Below are 15,194 nucleotides of genomic sequence, written 5' to 3'. Positions count from 1 at the left end.
AGGGACCTGGAAAACGAGAAATGCCTTAACGTGGCTTCCAGGTACACATAACTTGGCCATTTTATGCACTAAACGCTCTCAATTTTTCCTATTTCTAATGCAGTAATGCAATTCATTTTTCATTTTAATATTTGCATGTTATGGCGCTACAGTGTGCTTCCTTTTTTGCTTGAATGAGGAATAAATTGCAGCATCCATAAATCAGGTCGCACTCGACTATGCAAGTTAATGGGTCTGTAAAAAAATAAAATAAATTGGACTGCACTTGGATGACAGCTGAGGGCAGTCCCATTTTCACAGATGAACCAAATAAAGAAGATGGAGAATGTTTTGCCATCCTCTCCACATCTGAGAAAATCAGATCACACTCTGATCAGAATGTGATTAGCACAATCAGCCCGGTTCTTTCCTATGAGAGAACATACAGTTGTGTGACCCTAGCTTAGAGGGAATCTTGTCAGAAGGATCAACCCACCTAAGCTATCTATATGGGCATATAGATCATAGGATGCGGAATAAAATGATACCTTGTTATCTGTGATCAAATGTCCCCTTTTAAATGAAAGAGGGAGTCACCAGTGTGAGAGACTGTTAGCCATTACATGTCTCACACTGGTAAAACCTTAGATTAAAATAAGCTCTGGAGGCAAATTCTCAGGGAGATCTGTAACCACCCATAGATCTTAACAGATCATTTACACACTGAGAAAAAAAACAAATCACAGCTATCAAGGTATTTCAGCCACCTATGACCTGTGTGCCCATATAGACGGCTTAGAAGGGTTGATGCTACTGAGATTCCCTTTACAGGGTTTGTCCAGCTCTATGAGGGGATAGTTAGGTGAAGAGGTAGTGAACCAGTTCAATACTTTTACCACCAAGTTAAAAAAAAAAACAAAAAAAAAAAACACACAACACTACTCGAGTATACTGTACATTAAAGGGTTTTTTAGAAGAAACATGGTCATATATGAACAGTATAGATGAGTAACTGATCATTGGGCGTCCGACTGCTAGGACCTACACCAATTGGCAGAACAGGGACGTTCATCCTTACCGGGGCACTTTTATTCCCATGGAGGGGCAGTTCAGATGTTTGACCTCTGCTCCAATCATTCCTTGTGGGGATGCCGGTAAAAGCCAATTGCTGCTCTCAACAGCACCATAGTGAGTGAATGGAGCAACGGTCTAGCATTGGGCACTGCTAATCCATTCTGAAAGCTACAAGTGCCCTTTTCTGCCAATTGGTTCGGGTCCCAGCAGTCAGACCTCAGCTAAATCAGTAAGTTATTGTGTGGATAACCATTTCAAATAAAAGCTTATTCACAGTTCTGCAGGATTGAAAAATACATTTTTTCATGTCAATATAGTTTTAAAATCTTTGCTTACCATCAATGTAAACATTCCTATCTACATCCAGTAACTGACCCAGGCATGTCCTGCTTAGGCCTCTTTCACACTTCAGTTAAAATCCGCCAAAAAGGCAGACAAGCGGATCCGTTTTTAGACGGATCCTGAAAATGAGGAAGTTTAAAGGAACCGCTAGCGGGAGAGAGAGAGGGAGAGAGGGGGAGAGGGAGAGAAGAGTTAATTCAGTGTCTGGAGGATCCGCCGGCCAAAAAAACGTTGCAAGCTTGTTTGGAAATCTTTGAGGATGTTGACGGACACTAACATTGTGGCGGATCCTCAAAAAAACGGATGCAACGGACGGCAATCAGTCAGGATCCACCAATAATGAAAGTCAATGGGGAAAAAAACGGATCCGCAAAGAAAAATTGCGGATCCGTTTTTTTTTTCAAAATTGGCGGATCTTGACTGATTGTCAAAAACGGAAGTGTGAAAGAGGCCTAATTATCCACGGGTGCAGGGCATGTGAGCAGAACTAGGTCTCAACATGTTGCCTGCCTGTGGATGCCTGCAAGATTATTCCTATTCAATGACTATGAGAACTGGAAAATTATGAAGAATTGAAAAAAGTGCAATAATAAAAGGAGCATAATGTTCTATTACATAGTGATCGCTTTTCTTAGCATTTGCCGCCCTGGCGGGGACCCGGACCATTTTATTTCTGCACAATTGAACAAGCAAGGACGTCTGAATGAGGCCTTAGGGCATATTGAAACACTGGGGTCGTGTAGTCAGTCAGATAAATAAAAAAAAAAAAAAGAATAAAGCCAAAGTTTATAAATACTGTAACATTGTAACAATTTTATTATAGATATATCATATAGACAATGAGCAATCTGCACACAAAGATATATAATAACATAGAAATGCAATCCTTATATACACTCATATTTACATGACCAGAAATAAAAATAAACTGTACAAAACAAACATATTGCACAAAGCTTTTCTTAAATATACAAAATAAAAGGTACCTTGGCCTCGGTGCATGATATACAATAAAACTGTGAACTTTGAACTTTACATTGTCCACAGCTGAAGCGACAGCTACTTTGGTCGATTCAGACTGCTCGCAATAATGTCAAAGTTAACATATAACAGCCCTGGAGTAAGGATTATCTTAAAGCAGCAGGGGAATGTTCCAGGAATTGACATTTATATACATAGCTTAAATTCCACTTTCCAGTGTCACTACTTACACGTACAAGCTACAGGTATTCACATATCTGCAAGCAAAAAAGAAAATGGCCCCATAATAATGTATTGTGTAGCTGTAGCAGAGCTGAGCCTGTCTGATTTGGCACATGTCCTCCTCGTAACATCTTACAGGTGGCTTTGCATAGGACTGCCGGTAAACCGATTAAGTAATCGCAATACGCCAATTATGAAACCCCCGAAAGTTACAAGACAAATTGAACTCTGCTATAACTACAAATGTGCAGCTTGAAAAATTGCAAAACGTGGCAGCCGTGTCGCTCTTAGTGTCTATAGCCATGATTGCAGCGCAACAATATTGCATTGAACAGGTCACATCAGCCGTGAAAAAAAAGCCATGAAATGCAAATATTAAATTCACCTTTTGCATATAAAGAACAGACAACTCTACATTGCGTGCATATCTCAGTAGCTGGTGGCACTAGGTGCAATATTAGTAAAATATACAAAATTAACAGTCGTCTCAACCATACAATGAGGTTTAACAGATTTTTATGGAATATATCTTTATATATTCATAAATCCTTTCATCAATAACAGTATGTATGGGATCTATTGTTTGGAATGCTGCATTTTTATATGATATATCTTAGGTATCTGTAGTACCATGACTTGGTTTATGGGATTAGAAGTAGATGTCCCAATGACAGTTCTCTCCTTAGATCTCCCCATCTGTGATCTACAGCAGGGATCCCATGTATGAGAGAGAGGGTAAACAGTCTCGAATACTATCATGATCACTTGGTCGACGCACACGTGTTACATTAAAGAGGTTGCATGAGAGAAACAAGGATACTTATAGAAACTGCAACCCTCAAGGCAAAGTTCACACTAGGCTTCTTTTATTCTAATTTTCAGCTGTATTTTACAGTACCCGCAAAGCCTATGAGATTTCAGAAATCTCATGCACACACATTGATTTTTTTTGTCATTAGTATTTTGTACTTTGCATGGCTTTTTGGACATAGAGCATGTCACTTTCAGCGTTTTTCACTCAGAGTTAAACGGATGGTGAAAAAAAAAATGCTGAAAAAAAAAAAACGCACCAAAAACAAAGGTATCAGGTTTCGATGCGTTTTTGTGCCAAAACCTGATTCTATAGAATAGGACTTTTTTTTTCCCCAACACTAAACTTTACCAGCATTCATAAGAGACAAATCTAGCATACCAAAACCGCTGCAAAAAAAAAAAAAACAACAAGCTTTTTTTCTGCAGCTTCTTTCTTGCCAAGAGATCAGGTTTTGCTACAGAAAAAAAAAAAAGCTGAAAAAAAAAAAAAAAAAAAAAAAAAAACCCACGGCTAGTGTGCAACTCAGCCCTATTCCATGCAACATGCCAAGTTGTAGCGCAGTTTCAAGGAGAACGCATCCATGTTTTTCCAATACCCTATAGTCCCTTTAATGTCATAACATATCACCATGAATGCTCTGTATTTCATGAACTTCCTCTCCGAAACAGGTAAAGTCTCTCCCCATAAGAGCAGATACAAAACACACACAAATGCCACCGCCTCACCAAGTGGATACCAAAAAATGCTTGTCCTTCCACCACGGTGACTTCTAGCATGAAACAAGGCTCAGCCTGCAACACCGTGCACCAAGCAATTTTCTGCATAGTTTCCCCCACAAGTGGAAATGTGTAATAAATGGTTTAAAAAAAAAAAAAAAAAAAACACCCACAACTACTCCTTTTTGTCCAGTTCTGTATAAACAGCTCTCCGGCTCCTTAAGCCAAGTCTCAGCAATTTGCAGTTGAATTTACAGCACTTTGGGCGATGAGAACCAGAGACGGTAGCCCCAGGTCACAGGGAGCGGGTGACATTAGCATTTACAGACCAGCTCAATTAGCCGACTTTTATCCTTTCTCCATGGGGTTCATTGGTCTTTATAAATGGATGCGAGAAGTAGACCCTGCCAATTACAGAGCCAATTTCTGGATTCTAATCTACACTTCTATGTAACAGTTTAGTTATTTTACTCTCTTATATAGCACCATGGATTCCACAGACATTATCGGTGGCACTGTCCCCATAGGTGCCCAATCTAAATTCCCTATTCTTCTGTCTTTGGAGTGTGGGAGGAAACTGGAGAACCCAGAGAAAACCCATGCACACACGAGGAGAACATACAGACTCCCTGCAGATGTTGTCCTGGGTAGGATTAGGATCCAGAACCCCAGACCTATCCACTGAGCCACCATGTATATGTGAGATGTAGCAGAGCTTATTAGTTCATTGGGACATCCCAATGCATAGTTTGTGCTTCTTCATAGACCAGAAGAAACTGGTCCAACAGCTATACTACATGAGATCTATTCCAGGTTTTCCTTATATTTAGGCCGGGGTCACACTTGCGAGTGCAATGTATGAGTTTCTCGCATCAATACCCGGCACTGCCGCCGGCGGTTCGGACTGGAGTGCAGCCGCACACTCCGGTCCCGAGTATTGATGTGAGTTTCTCGCATTGCATTAGCAAGTGTGACCCCAGCCTCAGCTGCAAATTCATATATATTACGATTATATGCTGAATCTACTGATAGGGCTCATACCCACTTGCGAGAGACTCGCACGATTCTCGCCGCCGGCACTTGGACCAGAGCGTGCGGCTGCATAGAAGTACATGTAGCCGCACGCTCCGGTCTGAGTGCCGGGTTTTCATGCCCGAGTCTCTCGCAAGCGACTATGAGCCCATAATGGGATAGTGCTACCAACCAATGGTTCTATGTATAGTCTATTTACATATTACACCCCATGAATAAAATACTGGGCCTAACTTCTGTAATTACGGGGGTCACATCCAGCAATAGGGTCACCAGCGTAAATGGCCATACATATGCCCAACACATGTGGTACAACTAGTGAGTGAGTGGTGTTCACAGATAAGCAGAACTCCAACTTGACAAAGCCTTTCAATTAACCCTATGTACAAACATGCCAGTTATTAATATGGGATATTTACATATATGGGGTACAGCATGAGCGTTAAAGCAATGCCAGTGGTGATGGGTCAGGAAACAACAGTAAAAATATCATATATATTTGCATTGCTTCACATGACTTAATAAGGAAAAAAAGAGGCTTGATTGATAAGACTGTGGCTACAATGCAACTTGGGCTGGGGCACAGGTCACACATCGCTGTAAGCCGCTGCTACATTGTAGGATAGTGCAAGTGCACATTGCGGTCTGCAAGGTATACGGTGATCTTTGGCTATGCAACCTGTGTCATATATGGCCCCAGCCTAAGGCTGCGTTCACATGTCCAGTTATCATCCATTAGATCGGGTCCAGCAGCAATCCGTTATCAGAAAAATTGTGCAGACAACTTTTTTTTTGCCAGCGAGAAATGGATTTCAATTGGATCCGTTTTTTTGTTTTAACACTGAAGTCTACAGAAAACGGATCCGTTAAATAGAGATACGTTTTGGTCCATTTAAAACCGATCCAGTGAGAAATAAAATGGATCCTTGTTAAAAGAAAGAAAAAAAACAAAAAAAAAACAAAAAAAAAAACTGATGACTATTTAGACTTCAATGTTTAAAAAAAACGGATCCGGTAGAAATCTGTTTTTTTTCCCTTAGCTATTCAAGAAATTTTTTTGGCGACGGATTGTGGCTGGATCCGTTCTACTGGATGATTACTGGGAATGTGAACATACCCCGAGGCCGTACGGTGACTTTTGGTCGCGATAAAATTGCAACAATGCTGCGATTATTTACAGAGGGAAACATTGACAGTGTGTTGGGGCACAGCTGCCATTTTACCCTGACTTCTGGGTGACCAATCGGTTATCCGAGATTAGAGAAAAAAAAAAAAAAATGCTTTTTTCCTAGAAACTGCGCCACACTTGACCTTTGGCCGTCTCTGGTATTGAAAAAAGAAATAGTCATACCAGCACAACAACAAGTATGTGCGTATTCACGCTCAGGACCACATGCATAGTTTTTTGTGATGATCGAACATACTCGGATAAGGCGTTATCATGCTCGGGTGCTAACGAGTGTCCTCGGCGTGCTCGAGTATGTTCTAGTCCCTGCGGCTGCATGTCTCGCGGATGTTTGACAGTCGCAACACATGCGGGGATTGCCTCTTTGTTAGGTAACCTCAGCATGGGTTGCAGCTGTTGAACATCCGCGAGACATGCAGCCGCAGGGACTAGAACATACTCGAGCACGCCGAGGACACTCGTTAGCACCCGAGCATGATTCTCATGTACAGCACCTTGGAATCAATGGCGCAATAATAATAATAATAATAATAATGCCTTATCCGAGCACGGACGCTCATCACTAATAATTATCTGTAACCACTGGGAAAAAAAAAAAAAAAAAAAAAAAAAAAAAAAAAGGAGGAGGAAAAAAAGCACTGGGATAATTGAGCCGAGTCTTGAGCACAGAATGTCTCAGGCTGATCCCGAACCAGGTGACATGTGAGCTGTAACTTCTGTTTATTTAGGTTGATTCACTCCACACAGCACACAACCCCCGCCTGGGAGCCAAATGGTAGAGCTGCAGGCAACTTGTCAGCTAAAATCCACATTCCATGCAAAACAGTCAGAAAGGGTGGATTATAAATATGGCGACATCACTTAACCCCTAATTTACGCTCCTATCCTGTCTGTCACATGCAACCATGGACCAGAGAAAAAGAAACAAAAAAAAAACCCAGAGATCTCATGCTCAAAAAAACTGGTGGCAGCACCCCATAGCAGCGAATCAGAAAACTTTATTCATCTTCCAGCTTTCTTTAGTAATATGAAAGATGTGATCTGATTGGTTTTCTATGGGTTCAATAATTTGCCTGTTTTACATGACGCCTGTTAAACGCTGGCACTTTATATAGTACGGCTATATTCACACACAGGGTTTTGGCCGCGTTTTTTTTTTTTCTGCTTCCCAACGAGATGTTTGAAAAGCCCATTTTTCAGCATTTTCAATGCGTTTTTCGGGTGAAGATTACACATCTGCCTTTTCTATAGTACATGTTTGGGAGAGAGTTTTATTTCCTAAAAATCATGAAAAATGCTGTGAAAATTCCTTGAAAAAAGCTGCTGCGTTTTTATTTTAACTCTCACTGCTTTTTATGGGTGAAAAAAAATGCTGAAGGAATTGCCATGCTGCAGATTTGTGAAAACACTGCAGTTTTCAAAAAAAAAAAAAAAAAAAATTATATATCACACACACATGCATCACATTCCTGAAATCTCATAGCTTTTGCTGGTACTGTAAAGGCAGCCTTTAATTTGCATGAAAAAAGCAGCAAAAAAAAAAAAAAAAAAGCTGCCAGGACGCAATGTGTGAACATATGCAAAACCTGAAACATCAGCTGCCAGAAAACATGGCGCGTTACGTATGCGTATCTCTCCTGTCCCGGCCCTTTACCAACAAGGTACAGTAAAATGCCAACATTTTGTTAGGTGCCAGATTAAGAGACATTCTGGATTATCAGACACTTATGTATAAACAGGTAAATAATCTCTAGTTAAACAAAAGCAATCCCACTCTAGTCTCCTAATCTGTAATATGCCCTAAGTCTGCTGCCGCTGAGATCATCTACCAGCTCTGCATCCCCATTTCTATACAATCCACAGCTGCGTTCCTGGGAAAAGAGAGCGATGCTGTTACTAAGAAGGAAATGGAGTCTGACAAAGAGGAAGGTCATTGGTCCGTGTTTATACCGATCAATAGAATAAATAAATGATAACACAAACTCTGCTGACAGGTCAGACACACAGGTCTATCACGTGTCCTGGGGTGGCAGCTATAGGCTAATCTTAGAAAACTGCTTAAATAACAATCCCATAATATAGCATTGTTACTGCCCATAGATGAATAGAACAGAACCCGGACTAATGTGACATTGATGCTTTTAGGACAAGTCTACTCCCATAAACAAAGGCATGATAGATCATTATTAGGACAGCAGTGGGGTCTTTAACACCCCCCCCCTCCTCAGGATATTATTGGATACTATCGCTTGTATAGGAGGCATTCCAGTTACTATGTTATTGGCTGAATCATTTTGGTCTTTAGTAGAGGGGTTCCGATGACGCATACATGTTACCCTGACCCTCCATGTCTGAAACGATGATCTGTAGTAATACAGATGTAGCAGAGCGGAGGATGCCATGATTCGCTTTACATAGGACTGCAGATCAGTGCACTGCCATGATGGCAGGCTGTATAGGCGGTGTACGCTGCTACATCTGTGATCAGAAGAGAAACAATCTGATACATTCTAACATAAACAGAAATGGCAACATGAGTCCCATCCAGATGTCAGGGAGCAGACACTACTAGGGGCATCCACACAACACGAGTGGGTCGCAGGCAACAATCCTGCAGCAGCAAAAGTCTTCCGATCTCATAATCCTTAATGCAAGATGCTGATACCCACTGGGTACCAGCTGGCACACAGAACCGTTGCAATGCCGATGGTCGGTGAAGCCGGTTGCTGTCCAGCAGCTACACCGCCATCACCGCCCCAGCAGCACCCTATTCCTTGGCACATAGGCTGCTGGATTGTGTGGCACTACAAGTGCCAGTGATGGCCCAGGACTGAGTGTAGGTGGCATAAGGCTGCAGGCCGCGTCGGGGGGCTCAGGGTAAGTCAGGCGATGCCCCCCGGGTCTCCTTGGCCTTCTTGCAGCTGTACAGCCACTTGATGATCCGGGCATTGCGTTCAATGACAGATGTGTTGCTGTTGCCGCCCGGGAGGTGCCCGCTGAGCGGCTCGTCCTCCTGCAGCCCCCCATTGCTGCCCCCGCTCCTCCTGCTGAAGCCGCTGTCCGATGTGGCCACACTGGCACTGCGCAGCCGGTGCCCACCGGTAGGGTCCAGCGTGTCCTCCGGGGCGGCGATGAACCGCTCCTTGCCCAGCTCCTCCACCACCTCGGGCTCCAGGCCGCAGTACTTGAAGAACGTGTCAAAATCGGAGAAAGATCGGGAGTATCGGGAGCTGATGTCGGATTGGGATCGGTGCAGGCCAGTCCTGCTGCGCGGCTCGTTCCCACACTCCGCACTAGGGGGCGCTAGAGAGACCAGGGCTTTCTCCTTGGTGCCGCCCAGGAACAGCCGCCTGACCAGCCCGCTCCGCGCTTCCTCCGCCGCCTCTCCGCGGTTCTTCTGCCGGTAGATGACCAGCGAGTCCGGCCGTAGTAGCCTCTTGCTGCTGCCTCTCCTGACCGGGGCCCCGGGGTGGGTGCCGGGGGTGCTGTCCGCCTCCTGCTGGCTCTTACTGCTGCCCCGGGAGCTGCTGCCGGTGCTGCTCTCTGACGCCGAGCTTCCCATCACCTTCTGGCTCTTCACGTACTTGGCCTTATCTGCTGCCAGCCGCTCCACCGCGCTCAGGGTGCCCCGGGCTGGGGTGCCCGTCTCTATCTGCCGGCGCAGGTACTCGGGGCCCCGGGTGAGCAGCCGTATGGGTAGCACCGGGCTGTGGTGCTGCAGCTGCGCCATGGGCTGCATCCTCACCGCGCTCATCACCTCAGTGGGCATAGTCTCGCTGCTCGCAGTGCACAGGTGAGAGGAGCGCTGCCGGTGACCGCACGCCGCCCGTGCTCCGCTGTGTCTGCTGCCGCACGCCTCTGGAACAGGCAGATTACTGCTCCCGGCTTCACCAATCAGCGGGCGCCGTTAGGAGGGGGCGTGGCCGGCACGCGTTCATCATCCCTGCAGTGACCACCGCGCTGTGCTGCGTCCCCGCCCGCAGGTTTTTTTATTCTTTTTTTTCCCAGGATGTCAGAAGTGTGCAAACCCGAGTGGGACCATAAGTCCCAGCCAGCAGTATGGCCGTGTTATTCCACGGCACTCACACCTGTCATTTACTGAGCTACCCTGCACAACCACAGGGGGGCGCAGAGAGAAAGGGTCCCTGTGCTGAGCAATATATGGGTCCTCTGCAGTCCAATAGCTCCTCATACTGCCCAAGTGCGCCTTCTCTGGGGGTGGGGGTGGCCCCTCTGCCACCAATGGTGCCGGCCCTTAGACTGACACTTATGGGGGCAGCACACTGTGACGGGGGGCTACTGCGTCTGTGAGGGCCTTACGAGGCTGCTCCGGTTTTCACATACATTTTCTGTGATTTCACGGCTAGAGCACCCATTATAGTCTATGGGGGATGTTCACATGTACCTATTTTTTTTGCTGACCGCGTGTCCCCCAAAATCACGGAAACGTCTGTTTTTATTCCGAATCGGGTCAAAAATGACCCATTGAAGTCTATGGATCCGACAGAAATCACAGACGCTGCCATCCATGTGTTGTCTGTGAATAGCATTGAGGGATGGGGTAAGCTTTGGTCATTTTTTGGTTCCATACAAGAAAATCTTTGTGCACACTGAGGAAAATCTGAACTTTTTTTTCCATGTGCCTAAAAAAAAAAATGGATGTCCGAATGAGGCATTATAGGAAGAGAAGAAACAATCCACGAACGGGTTTCCGAGTCTAAAGCAGTTAAAAGAAGCGACGGAAGACGAAACGTGTGCTGCAAGTCGTTGTGACATCCTGCGCCTTTGTTCAGTATATTTCAGAGGTTTTTTTAGTGTTTTTTTTTACCTGGTGTAATTCACCTGGACGTCATGCGCACATGCCATGAGCTGCGGATTTGTGTGTGAGAAATACACAGTATAAGGTCACGTTCACACTATCAGTATTGGGTCAGTAATTTACCTCAGTATTTGTAAGCAAAAACCAGGAGTGGGTGATAAGTACCGAAGTGGTGACGGGTCTCTATACTTTTCCTCTGAGGCCCCGGAGTCACACACAACGTATAAAAAAATCAGTCCGTTTTTGACGGACCAGAATCGTACAAATGTTTCATGAACAGTGATCCGTATGTCATCCGATTGTCATGCGAGGATGCGATTTTGTCGCATCTAAGCGTCCGTGTGACATCTGTATCACGGGATTTGCTTGCCAGCTTGCAAAATAGACATATAATGGATCCCAATGACAGGTTAAAACACAAACGAAAGAATAGATAGATACACATAAAATACATATATATACTGTATACACGTCATTGAGGCACATATATATATTTACATTTCATAGCGTTCTACATAGCCGCTAAATCAATTCTGTAAAATCATTCTAAAGGCCGGCATGAAATGACACATGGTTTACATACAATAAACCATTTCATTTCATTTATTTTTTTTATATGTCTTTGACTAATAATTAGATTAGTGTTTGTGTGTAAAATTTGGGACATGTAGGTGTTAAATAAAGGGGTTAATTCGTTGAAAAAAATTGCATGGGCTCCCGCGGTAAATGCGCAACCAGAGAGGGAAAGCCAGTAAGTGAGGGCAGATATTAATAGCCTAGAGAGGGACCATTGTTTTTGGCCCCCCGGCTACAAAAATCTGCCCCCGAGTAAATGTGTGTTTAAAAAAAAAATGCTGCGGACGAACTGTATGTTAGCTGAAAATTGGTGAACTATGAGAAGCAGAACCTCCAATTCTTGTAGCATTTCTTCGTATTTGGTGTGTTGAAGTGATTTTGAAAATATAGGTGGGGGGTTCCCATGAGCGTCCCTATAAAACAAAATCAGTTCAAAAATAATATTGCACTCTAAAAGTTTAATCAAAAAACAATCCATTCATCTGCCGAACGAGTTGAATGACAATGGCGAATGAGTTGAACGACAGCTGGTGGCTAGTGGTAAGCGAATGTGCTCAGATAACGTATTATCCAAGCATGCTATGCGCTGTGTTATGTCCTTTCCCATGTGTTTTTCTTTTTCCAGGATTTTATTTGTTGCCCATCTTTGGCATATATATGTCGTGCATGCCCATAAACTTTAAAGGGAACCTGTCACCCCCCCCCAGGGTGTTTTTCACCTAAAGAGCCCCCTTCAGCAGCACTAAGGCTGCATTCTGTGAAGGTGGCTCTTCTTTTTCTGACCCCCAGTAATGACAAAATATTGACTTTTATAATTAGCTCCTCACACCTGTAATGTGTCCCACAGGTATGTTGTGTCCCTCTCTATCAGCCGCCTATCATCCGTCAATCATGCCTATCCGAGGCCTCAGCGCCGCCCACAATCTGTTCATCATGATGCCCTGTGCGTCGCTGCCTCCTCTTGATTTGAATCCCGGCGTCTGTGCTGTAACAAGTGTTCTCGGGCATGCGCAGTGCGCTCTTCCTGAGAACCGACTTAAGGCTATTGCGCCTGCGTGTTGCGGAGGCCCCAGCCCACAGTGTCAATACATCATAACACACTGTGGGGCAATATCTGGGGCCTCCACAATGCGCAGGCGCAATAGCCTGATGTCGGTTCTCGGGCAGCGCGCACTGCGCATGCCCGAGAACACTTGTTACAGCGCAGGCGCCGGGATTCAAATCAAGAGGCAGCGACGCACGGGGCATCATGATGGACAGATCGTGGGAGGCGCCGAGGCCTCGTACAGGCATGATTGACGGATGGTAGGCAGCTGATAGAGGGGGACACAACATACCTGTGGGACACATTACAGGTATGAGGAGCTAATTATAAAAGTCAATATTTTGGCATTACTGGGGGTCAGAAAAAGAAGAGCCACCTTCACAGAATGCAGCCTTAAGCTGGAGTCACACATAGCGACTTACCAGCGATCCCGACAACGATATCAACGTATCAGGATTGCTGGTAAGTCGCTATGTGATCGCTGGTGAGCTGTCAAACTGACAGCTTCACAGTGATCAGCACAGCGATGCCGAGCGCGAGGCATCGCTGTGTTCGTTAGCGCTGATGCCATATTCATGTCAAAAATAGAATTAAAATAAAAAATATTGTTATTCTCACCTTCCGACGTCCCGCGCAGCATTCCCGCCTCTCTCCACGCTCCGGTCCCAGTAATCCTTTGCGAAAATTACCGCGTTGACGTCCGTTCTCGCGGGATCGCAAAGTCTCGCGGTCATTCTTGCAAAGGATTACTGGGACCGGTAGCGTGGAGAGAGGCGAGAAGGCTGCGCGGGACGTCGGAAGGTGAGAATAACAATATTTTTTATTTTTTTTTATTATTTTACAGCTGATCGCTGGTCTCCCGCCTGTCACACGCAGCGATGCGTGCTGGCCAGCGGGAGACCAGCGATGAAAAATATGTCCAGAGGTTTCTTGCAGCGATCAGCGATACCGGCAGGGGGCCGGTCGCTGATCGCTGTCACACACAGCGGTGTCGCTGGTGAGATCGCTGTTGTGTAACAAAAGTTGTGACTCAGCAGCGATCGCTCTAGCGAGATTGCTATGTGTGACGGGGCCCTTAGTGCTGCTGAAAGTGGCTCTTTAGGTGAAAAACGCCCTGGGGAGGGGTGACAGGTTCCCTTTAAAGGTTATATACAGTATATGCTAAAATGGTGTTATGCTGACATACGTTTCATCTGTATATGGTGTTCAGCAGTCCTGTCAGCCATGGTGAATGCTGAACTATAATTAATAATAGCACTAACAAACCTTAATATTTGTGCAGCCCCCCCCCGAGACTGAGGGCTGTGGAGTCGGTGCTCATTTTGGTGGAGTCGGAGTTGGTATAAAATGGACCGACTCCGACTCCTAAAATATATACAGTCATATGTTAAAGTTTGGGCACCCCTATTAATGCTAACCTTTTTTCTTTATAACAATTTTGGTTTTTGCAACAGCTATTTCAGTTTCATATATCTAATAACTGATGGACTCAGTTATATTTCTGGATTCAAATGAGGTTTATTGTACTAACAGAAAATGTGCAATCTGCATTTAAACAAAATTTGACCGGTGCAAAAGTATGGGCACCTCAACATAAAAGTGACATTAATATTTCGTAGATCCTCCTTTTGCAGAAATAACAGCCTCTAGTCGCTTCCTGTAGCTATTAATGAGTTCCTGGATTCTGGATGAAGGTATTTGTGACCATTCCTGTTTACAAAACAATTCCAGTTCAGTTAAGTTCGATGGTCGCCAAGCATGGACAGCCCGCTTCAAATCATCCCACAGATGTTCAATGATATTCAGGTCTGGGGACTGGGATGGCCATTCCAGAACATTGTAATTGTTCCTCTGCATGAATGCCTGAGTAGATTTGGAGTGGTGTTTTGGATCATTGTCTTGTTGAAATATCCATCCCCTGCGTAACTTCAACTTCGTCACTGATTCTTGCACATTATTGTCAAGAATCTGCTGATACTGAGTTGAATTCATGCGACCCTCAACTTTAACAAGATTCCCCGTGCCGGCATTGGCCACACAGCCCCAAAGCATGATGGAACCTCCACCAAATTTTACTGTGGGTAGCAAGTGTTTTTCTTGGAATGCTGTGTTTTTTAGCCTCCATGCATAACGCCTTTTTGTATGACCAAACAACTCAATCTTTGTTTCATCAGTCCACAGGACCTTCTTCCAAAATATAACTGGCTTGTCCAAATGTGCTTTTGCATACCTCAGGCGACTCTGTTTGTGGCATGCTTGCAGAAACGGCTTCTTTCGCATCACTCTCCCTTACAGCTTCTCCTTGTGCAAAGTGCGCTGTATTGTTGACCGATGCACAGTGACACCATCTGCAGCAAGATGATGCTGCAGGTCTTTGGAGGTGGTCTGTGGATTGTCTTTGACTGTTC

General features: G+C 44.7%; 1 protein-coding gene across 1 annotated transcript; it reads right to left on the bottom strand.

The window, feature by feature from the left end:
- Positions 1-2,188: 2,188 nt before the first annotated feature.
- FAM110C (family with sequence similarity 110 member C) lies at positions 2,189-10,250 on the bottom strand. Its single transcript, XM_073576449.1, has one exon. The coding sequence runs from the start codon at positions 10,113-10,115 to the stop codon at positions 9,219-9,221; it is 897 nt and encodes a 298-aa protein (XP_073432550.1). The 5' UTR covers positions 10,116-10,250; the 3' UTR covers positions 2,189-9,218.
- Positions 10,251-15,194: the final 4,944 nt, after the last annotated feature.

This window comes from Dendrobates tinctorius, unplaced genomic scaffold, assembly GCF_039654945.1.
Source record: "Dendrobates tinctorius isolate UK_male_01 unplaced genomic scaffold, ASM3965494v1 ptg000049l, whole genome shotgun sequence".
In the NCBI taxonomy this organism is placed as follows: domain Eukaryota; kingdom Metazoa; phylum Chordata; class Amphibia; order Anura; family Dendrobatidae; genus Dendrobates; species Dendrobates tinctorius.
Note: the sequence above shows the minus strand (reverse complement) of the source record. Positions and strands in the feature narration are given on the sequence as shown.

Excerpts from the sequence above, each read along its gene's own strand:
- FAM110C (XM_073576449.1), bottom strand. The coding sequence starts at position 10,115 with ATGCCCACTGAGGTGATGAGCGCGGTGAGGATGCAGCCCATGGCGCAG.